This window comes from Manis javanica, chromosome 2 (genome assembly GCF_040802235.1).
Source record: "Manis javanica isolate MJ-LG chromosome 2, MJ_LKY, whole genome shotgun sequence".
NCBI lineage: Eukaryota > Metazoa > Chordata > Mammalia > Pholidota > Manidae > Manis > Manis javanica.
Window position 1 is genome coordinate 183146742 of NC_133157.1, and position 10339 is coordinate 183157080.

Consider the following 10339-nt stretch of genomic DNA (forward strand, 5'->3'; position numbering starts at 1 on the left):
AAAAGATATTTCATGCAAACAAGAGAGAAAAAAGCAGGTGTTGCAATACTAGTATCAGACAAAACAGACTTCAAAATAAAGAAAGTAACAAAAGATAAAGAAGGACATTACATAATGATAAAGGGCTCAGTCCAACAAGAGGATATAACCATTATAAATATATATGCACCCAATACAGGAGCACCAACATATCTGAAACAAATACTAACAAAACTAAAGGAGGAAATAGAATGCAATGAATTCACTCTGGGAGACTTCAACACACCACTCACTCCAAAGGACAGATCCACCAGACAGAAAATAAGTAAGGACACAGAGGCACTGAACAACACACTAGAACAGATGGACCTAATAGACATCTATAGAACTCTACATCCAAAAGCAACAGGATACACATTCTTCTCAAGTGCACATGGAACATTCTCCAGAATAGACCACATAGTAGGCCACAAAAAGAGCCTCAGTAAATTCCAAAAGATTGAAATCCTACCAACCAACTTTTCAGACCACAAAGGCATAAAACTAGAAATAAACTGTACAAAGAAAGCAAAAAGGCTCACAAACACATGGAGGCTTAACAACACGCTCCTAAATAATCAATGGAGAGATCAATGACCAAATCAAAATGGAGATCCAGCAATGTATGGAAACAAACGACAACAACAACACAAAGCCCCAACTACTGTGGGACACAGTAAAAGCAGTCTTAAGAGGAAAGTATATAGCAATCCAGGCATATTTAAAAAAGGAAGAACAATCCCAAATGAATGGTCTAATGTCACAATTATCAAAATTGGAAAAAGAAGAACAAATGAGGCCTAAGGTCAGAAGAAGGAGGGACATAATAAAGATCAGAGAAGAAATAAATAAAATTGAGAAGACTAAAACAATAGAAAAAAATCAATGAAACCAGGAGCTGGTTCTTCGAGAAAATAAACAAAATAGATAAGCCTCTAGCAGACTTATTAGGAGGAAAAGAGAGTCAACACAAATCAACAGAATCAGAAATGAGAAAGGAAAAATCACGACGGACCCCACAGAAATACAAAGAATTATTAGAGAGTACTATGAAAACCTATATGCTAACAAGCTGAGAAACCTAGGAGAAATGGACAACTTTCTAGAAAAATACAACCTTCCAAGACTGACCCAGAAAGAAACAGAAAATCTAAACAGACCAATTACCAGCAATGAAATTGAAGCGGTAATCAAAAAACTACCAAAGAACAAAACCCCCAGGCCAGATGGATTCACCTCGGAATTTTATCAGACATACAGGGAAGACATAATACCCATTCTCCTTAAAGTTTTCCAAAAAATAGAAGAGGAAGGGATACTCCCAAACTCATTCTATGAAGCTAACATCACCCTAATACCAAAACCAGGCAAAGACCCCACCAAAAAAGAAAACTACAGACCAATATCCTTGATGAACGTAGATGCAAAAATACTCAACAAAATATTAGCAAACTGAATTAAAAAATACATCAAAAGGATCGTACACCATGACCAAGTGGGTTTCATCCCAGGGATGCAAGGATGGTACAACACGCGAAAGTCCATCAACATCATCCACCACATCAATAAAAAGAAAGACAAAAACCACATGATCATCTCCATTGATGCTGAAAAAGCATTTGACAAAGTTCAACATCCATTCATAATAAAAACTCTCAGCAAAATGGGAATAGAGGGCAAGTACCTCAACATAATAAAGGCCATTTATGATAAACCCACAGCCAACATTATACTGAACAGCGAGAAGCTGAAAGCTTTTCCTCTGAGATCGGGAACTAGATAGGGATGCCCACTCTCCCCACTGTTATTTAACATAGTACTGGAGGTCCTAGCCATGGCAATCAGACAAAACCAAAAAATACAAGGAATCCAGATTGGTAAAGAAGAAGTTAAACTGTCATTATTTGCAGATGACATGATACTGTACATAAAAAAGCCTAAAGACTCCACTCCAAAACTACTAGAACTGATATCGGAATACAGGAAAGTTGCAGGATACAAAATTAACACACAGAAATCTGTGGCTTTCCTTTACACTAACAATGAACCAACAGAAAGAGAAATCAGAAAAACAACTCCATTCACAATTGCATCAAAAAAAATAAAATACCTAGGAATAAACCTAACCAAAGAAGTAAGACTTATACTCTGAAAACTACAAGTCACTCTTAAGAGAAATTAAAGGGGACACTAACAGATGGAAACTCATCCCATGCTCGTGGCTAGGAAGAATTAATATAGTCAAAATGGCCATCCTGCCCAAAGCAATATACAGATTTGATGCAATGCCTATGAAACTACCAGCAACATTCTTCAATGAACTGGAACAAATAATTCAAAATTCATATGGAAACACCAAAGACCCCGAATAGCCAAAGCAATCCTGAGAAAGAAGAATAAAGTATGGGGGATCTCACTCCCCAACTTCAAGCTCTACTACAAAGCCATAGTAATCAAGACAATTTGGTACTGGCACAAGAACAGAGCCACAGACCAATGGAACAGACTAGAGAATCCAGACATTAACCCAGACATATATGGTCAATTAATATTTGATAAAGGAGCCATGGACGTACAATGGCGAAATGACAGTCTCTTTAACAGATGGTGCTGGCAAAACTGCACAGCTACATGTAGGAGAATGAAACTGGACCATTGTCTAACCCCATATACAAAAGTAAACTCAAAATGGATCAAACACATGAATGTAAGTCATGAAACCATTAAACTCTTGGAAAAAAACATAGGCAAAAACCTCTTAGACATAAACATGAGTGACCTCTTCTTGAACATCTATCCCTGGGCAAGGAAAACAACAGCAAAAATGAACAAGTGGGACTATATTAAGCTGAAAAGCTTCTGTACGGCAAAAGACACCATCAATAGAACAAAAAGGAACCCTACAGTATGGGAGAATATATTTGAAAATGACAGATCCAATAAAGGCTTGATGTCCAGAATATATAAAGAGCTCACAAGCCTCAACAAACAAAAAACAAATAACCCAATTAAAAAATGGGCAGAGGAATTGAACAGACAGTTCTCCAAAAAAGAAATACAGATGGCCAACAGACACATGAAAAGATGCTCCACATCGCTAATTATCAGAGAAATGCAAATTAAAACTACAATGAGGTATCACCTCACACCAGTAAGGATGGCTGCCATCCAAAAGACAAACAACAACAAATGTTGGCGAGGCTGTGGAGAAAGGGGAACACTCCTACACTGCTGGTGGGAATGTAAATTAGTTCAACCATTGTGGAAAGCAGTATGGAGGTACATCAAAAACAGTCTTACCATTTGACCCAGGAATTCCACTCCTAGGAATTTACCCTAAGAACGCAGCAATCAAGTTTGAGAAAGACAGATGCACCCCTATGTTTATCGCAGCACTATTTACAATAGCCAAGAATTGGAAGCAACCTAAATGTCCATTGCTAGATGAATGGATAAAGAAGATGTGGTACATATACACAATGGAATACTACTCAGCCATAAGAAGAGGGCAAATCCTACCATTTGCAGCAACATGGATGGAGCTGGAGGGTATTATGCTCAGTGAAATAAGCCAAGTGGAGAAAGAGAAATACCAAATGATTTCACTCATCTGTGGAGTATAAGAAGAAAGGAAAAACTGAAGGAACAAAACAGCAGTGGAATCACAGAACCCAAGAATGGACTAACAGGTACCAAAGGGAAAGGGACTGGGGAGGATGGGTGGGTAGGGAGAGATAAAGGGGGGGGAAGAAGAAGGGAGGTATTAAGATTAGCATGCATGGGGGAGTGGGAGAAAGGGGAGGGCTGTACAACACAGAGAAGACAAGTAGTGATTCTACAACATTTTGCTATGCTGATGGACAGTGACTGTAAAGGGGTTTATAGGGGGGACCTGGTATAGGGGAGAGCCTAGTAAGCATAATATTCGTCATGTAAGTGTAGATTAATGATAACAAAAAAAAAGAAAGAAAAGGGGGATTACTCCCTGATAGGATAAAACTAACTGTAAATCAAAGATTAATGCATGCTTTAAATATCCTTAATTTTGACCACTTAAAGGGTGTCAGATGATTGGCTATGGAGGTACATTTTTCTGATAATATTCCTTTCTCTTAAAAAAAAAAAGCAGTTCCTGTGTGGTGACCTCCAGTGAGTTCTACACAATGTTATAAAGGGCATATAAAAGTGTAGGCAAAGGGTCTGTTTGTGTTTATACAGAGGATCAAAGCCTAAGTTGGCTACCCAGAAAATGAACTAAGATATGATATGAAAAAGAACTTCCAACATCAGCACTCTCTGGAAGACTCACACAAGAAGAGGATCATCAAAAAACCCCAACAAAGATCCACACGCTGCTACAGCTGTAGATGCACTCATCCCACCAGTTCCTGGACTTGCCATGGGAATGAAGAAGGAGATATCTAAGCTGGCCTGTGCATACAGTAAAACAACAAATTTGACTGGATCTATACTGTTGGAACTCAACCATGAATTAGGAAAAGTGCAAATTGCAGTGCTCCAAAATCTTACAACTACAGACTATCTACTGTTAAAAGAACATATGGGATGTGAACAGTCCCCAGGAATGGGTTGTTTTAATTTGTCTGATTTCTCTCAGACTGTTCAAGTACAGTTGGACAATATCCACCATATAATAGATAAGTTTTCACAAATGCCTAACGTGCCTAACTGGTTTTCTTGGTTTCACTAGAGATGGCTGGTAATTATAGGTCTGCTTTGGTTATGTAACTGTACTCCTATTATGTTAATGTGTGTGTGCAATTTAATTAGTAGTTTAAAACCTATACATGCTGAAGTTACTCTACAAGAAGATATGTCAAAGAAATAATCAATCTTCCCATGTTTTCTGCTGTCTGCTACTTCTATAGCTTTTCTTCTTCCTTCCTAATTACAACCCTTAAATAGAATTCGTGCCTCATATCGAATTTACCAAGTATCATAATTCTTCCAAGTGGTAAAGATACCTCAAGACAAATGCTGGGCATAGAAGCCACAGGGCATAAATATGCAAAGAAGTAAAAAGCTAACCTTTTCAAACAATAAGGCTTCTCTCTCACTTACCTGTATGGTAACTTTACATTTCCCTGTATGGCCCCGGAAGATGACTGGTTAGCCAGAGACAGGTAAGATTCCTCAAGGGAGGAACAACCTAAGACAGGCACAGTCGCAGGGGGGCCATCAGGTGAGAAATTGGGGATCAACAGAGGTGAGGCTTAGAACCTCACCCCCCCTGTTTTGAGAGAAATCTTCTGCATCCATGGATGTTTTATTGCCCTTGTCTAGCTTGGATTAACACTTAGTCTACAGGCATACACCTGATCATCTACATTTGCTCTCTTACAGCACTAAACTATGTTTTCTACCTTCATCTTGTATCTACCTACCACTTCAGTATTTTATTAAAAATAATAATAATAAAGAGAGAAATGTGGTATCCACATACAAATCAAGTATAAAAATCAAACGAATATTCATATTTGAACTGATTGTTTATAGTTCATAATGCATGATCAAAACCGAAAGTGTCTGTGATGACTGCCCTTGTACTGTTCACCATGTAACTTATTCACTATGTAAGAATTTGTTCTCCATGTAAGAACTTGTTCGTTAGGCTTCAGAAGATTAGAGACTGACGAAAATTAGGCTTGGGGTGGATTAATGATTGTGCATTAAGCATTGACTCCCCTATACAGAATTTTATTGTTGTTAACAACCATTTGATCAATAAATATGAGAGATGCCCTCTCAGAAAACAAAACAAACAAACAAACAAACAAAAAGTACAGACTTGCAATTGTAAAATAAATAAGTAACTGGGATGTAATGTATAGCATAAGGAATATAGTCAAAATATTGTAACAACTTTGTATGGTGATTGCTGGTAGCTAGAATTATCATGTATATAAATGTTGAATCATTGTGTTGTACACCTGAAACTAATGTAATACTGTGTGTCAACTACCCTTTAATAAAAAAAAAAAATAATAATATTGTATCACTACTGGTTTATCAATTGTAACAAAAGCACCACATTAACACAACTTGTTAAAATTAGGGAAGGGGAAAGAGAGAGAGCATATGGAAACTATACTTTCTGCTTAATTTTTCTGTAGACCTAACATTTCTCTAAAAAATAAAGTCCATAAATACAAATAAAAAATGTGCAAAGTAAAACTATAAAATTTTACAAGTCAACAAATGAAATATACTTATATGCTCTTAAATGTGACCCAAATGTTTATATTCACAAAGAATAATAACAAATTCAATTACATTAAAATTAAGAACTTCCATCATGAAAAAACACAACAGAGAGTGAAAAGATAAGCCATGAAAGGGGAGAGGATATTTGTAGCACCTATCACTGGGGAAAAAAAAAAAGCTGGATTATATAAATAGCTCCTAAGAATCAATAAAAAAAAGACAAGACAAACAGGAAACTAAATGACTCCAGCAGAGGAAATTAGAATGGCTAAAATCCACAAGGAACACATGAAACTAGATTCAATCCCATTAGTGACCAGGGAAATATTAAACTACAATGAAATACCATTTGACAGCCACCAGATCAGAAAATTTAGAAATCTGGCAATAGCAAGAATCAGTGAGAATACTGAGCAACAGAACTCTTACTGTAATCTGGTACAACCACCTTGGGAAACAAGTGGGCTTAATATAGTAAAGTTAAAGATCAAAATATCCTACTATTCAGCAATTTCTAAACCCTTCTAGAAAAGTACTCAAAAGAAATCCTTGCACTTATTCGCTGGGAGACATGTACAAAAATGTTTATAGCACCATTATTTGTAATAGCTAAAAATGATAAATGACTCAAATATTAATCAATAAAGAATACATACATAAAAATGTGGAATGATCACTTGATGGAATATTATATAGCAGTGAAAATGCATGAACTACAGTTTCATGTATCAAAAATACACTATAGAGCAAAATAATCTAATCAAAGAAGCATATACAAAATATGATTCCATCTATATAAAGTTCTAAACCAGCAGGACAAAATAACACATTGTTTAAGAATACATACCTGTTACAAAGAGAAGAAAGAGAATAATCACCACAAAAGTAAGAGCAGTGGATACTTCTATGGGGAGGGAAGGGAGAATGCAGGAGCCTCTATGTACCTGCAATAATATATTGCTTAAGCTAGGTGGTGGGTATTTGGACATGCATATAGTTATTCTTTAAACCGTATATCCAATGTTTGATGCAGAGGAATTTATATTAAGAATATAAGCACAAATAGAATTATAAAAGGCAAAGGGTAGAAACAAATATAAATAGAAGCAATTTTAGAACTATAAACATAATTTATATATGTTTTTTGAGTCCAATATTTTTAAATGCTACATACCTTGACAAAAAGAGCATAATTTACAGAAAGGGAGTATATATATTTTCCTTAATATTTTATGATGAAAAATTTTCAAATATCTATAGAAAAATTAAAATAATAGTATAATGAACAACCAATATATCCTCTGCTTGATTCAACAATTATTAACATTTTACTACATCTTCTTGATTCCTTTCTCCACATACAGACACACATTTTATTCTGAACCTTAAGAAAGTATATGCAGAAAATCATGGTACTTTACACCTAAATACTTAAGCATGCATTTTCTGAAAATAAGAACATTATCACTAATTACTACCATGCCCAAGAAAATGGATGATTAAGTCTATGAGACCCCTAATATCCAGGGCCTATATATTTTCTGAAGAACAGATAGCTTGGGAACCATATATGATAATAAACCTAATTGAAATGTTACATAATAAATTCATGAATATTCTGGGAGAATAAATATTTACTTGCTTAAAAAACTCACTGAATTTATTACCTATGAATTAAGTTTAACTGGGCCAACATGGGGGGAGGCAAATTTCCCAACAACATACACAATTACAATTTTTAAAATAAAAAAATCACAACATGGCATTTGACACTGGTGTGAAACATGTGAAATTAAAAATGTCCATGAAAACCCAAGCTGTGTGGTCACTGTAAATAGGCTACAAAGAGATTGGGGTGGTTCTGTTGCAAGGTAGGTTTAAAAGAGACTATGTAAGGAAGTTATTCTGAGTCAGAGCCAGAAAAAATAACTGAAAATTGAGACTCCCATGCAGGATGAACTAGATTCTTGGGGCACAGCTATATATGTACTACAACTGCTTTACAATATACTGAAAATAGATTTCACTATCCTGTATTTAAGGTCCTGAAGAATCCATGTAAAAATATATTTATTTCATACTTCAAGTTATATCTATGCTTCAAGTTATAACTATGTTGTATATATAATAAAACGTATTTATTTCACACTTCAAGTTATATCTATGCTGCTTTAAGAAATGCTTTATATTATCTGTTATTATAGTTGGCAATCTCCTAAATCAAAGAGACAGTCCAATCATCCTGCTATTCTAATCACCTACCTAGCAGAAAGGTGGAAAAAGTAGTTGTGGCTCAAATGTGTGATTTCATTTATATGAAGTGCCAAGATAGGCAAATCCACAGAGACAGAAAGTGGATTAGCAGTTGCCTAGAACTGAGGGAGGAGGCCATTGGAGGAAAATGAAGAGTGACTGTTAATGGGTACAGGGTTTCTTTTGGGGGGAATGAAAATATTCTAAAATTGATTGTGGTGGCAAGTTGTACAACTGTGTATATACTTTTAAAAATCCCACTGAATTGTACACTTTAAATGGGTGAATAATGTATGTGAATTATATATCAATAAAATTACAAAATTTTTTAAATTTGTGGCTTATTTTTTAAATTAATTAAAAAGACAATTTAGGAAAAAATGGGAAAATGAATATAAAACACAGTTCTTAACAATTTAAGACTAAGAATTACTATCACAATTTGACAGAAATTAAGTAAGCAAAATTATTGGTATGCATATTCTAAAAAGCTTTCCAGTAAATATTTTAGCCATATGGTCTTGATCTCTTTTAAGATGCAAAAGAATTAGGAAAGGTCAATACTAATGATGTATTCTTACATGCCTTATAAAATGAGTAAACAAAAGCTCAGGGAAATTGATCTAAAAAAATAAGCTTTCCAAAACTCATCCCAAATTTGCCCAATCAAGTCTTTTCCTGATCATCTAACCTGTTTAATGATCTAACCTGACAGAAATTCAGCATATGATGAAAGGGAAATTAAAGTAAAATAATTATAGGAAGAAAATATCTTTCCTTCACTTGGACAAAATATTGTAGTCAGGATTACATATCAATTTCTTAGGCAGTTCTCTAAGGTTTTCCTAAGCACTCTTTAGGTTGGCACATCAATATAAATCTCCTTTTAGTTTAAAATTTTTTAAAGACAGCACATGTAATTCATTCTCATAACAATTTCAAATAGAGGTATGTGTTTGTGTGTGTATAAAATATATGTTCACTTAAAAATCTATATTATACATGAAAATACTTAAGCTGTTCTATATAAACTACCTTGTGAAGCTTTTGTGTTCACCTTTATTAATAAATTCACAGATTATTAATGGGTTGGTAAAGTCAATAAAAATGTCTTACTGGGATTAGTAGGAAAAACTACTATGACATACTTTAAATTTTGATATGAAAGACTCTTACCTAGAAATCAAACAGCTTTTAGCAATAAAATAAATGATCCCACAAAATTAAGCCTACAGTTTATTATAGATTAAGACTTTCAAACTTTAAATTGACCATAAATCAAAGTATATACTGAGGAATAAAACAAGAATAGAATGAGAAATACTATGACTAATAAATAGACTTGGAACAAGATTATAAGTAAATCTAAAGTTTACCAATATTATATAATTTATCTGCATATTAAAATTAGTATTCTTTATTTTATCAAAAATTCTATTTTTCCACTCATAGGAGTTATTTATACAAGTTAATAATAAAAATGTATTTGGAAATTAACAATCTGGTATTTTGCTAACACTTGCTAAAATTTTATTTGAAATACACCTATTGCTCACTGACATTTATTCAAATCTTATTTCATTACTTTATTACTTTTATACTTTAGTAAAAGTATTAACAAAAATGAGTTCTTTATTTTGAAATTTTAGAGGGTTCAATATCAAAATAGTTTATTAAATGGTAACCTAAAATAAATTCAAGAGAATGGTTTAAAAGAGAAAAGCACTAGGCTTTAAAATGAATCCTGTCTTTATCAGTGTCTAGATTATACACAAATACAGAAAAAAAAGATAAAAAACTGGCAAAATGAAAGAATGTCCTTCATGCTCATCATTCTAAAACA

General features: G+C 34.1%; 1 protein-coding gene across 3 annotated transcripts in view; it reads right to left on the minus strand.

The window, feature by feature from the left end:
- Positions 1-10339, minus strand: part of STK3 (serine/threonine kinase 3) — a 362105-nt gene that overhangs the window by 47850 nt on the left and 303916 nt on the right. For 2 of the 3 annotated variants that reach the window (XM_036995746.2, XM_036995748.2), the window contains one exon: positions 7091-7187. The exons of the other annotated variant lie outside the window; for it this stretch is intronic. In XM_036995746.2, the coding sequence (XP_036851641.1) occupies positions 7091-7187 (97 nt within the window). The remainder of the gene's footprint in view (positions 1-7090; positions 7188-10339) is intronic. 3 annotated transcript variants of the gene reach the window in all.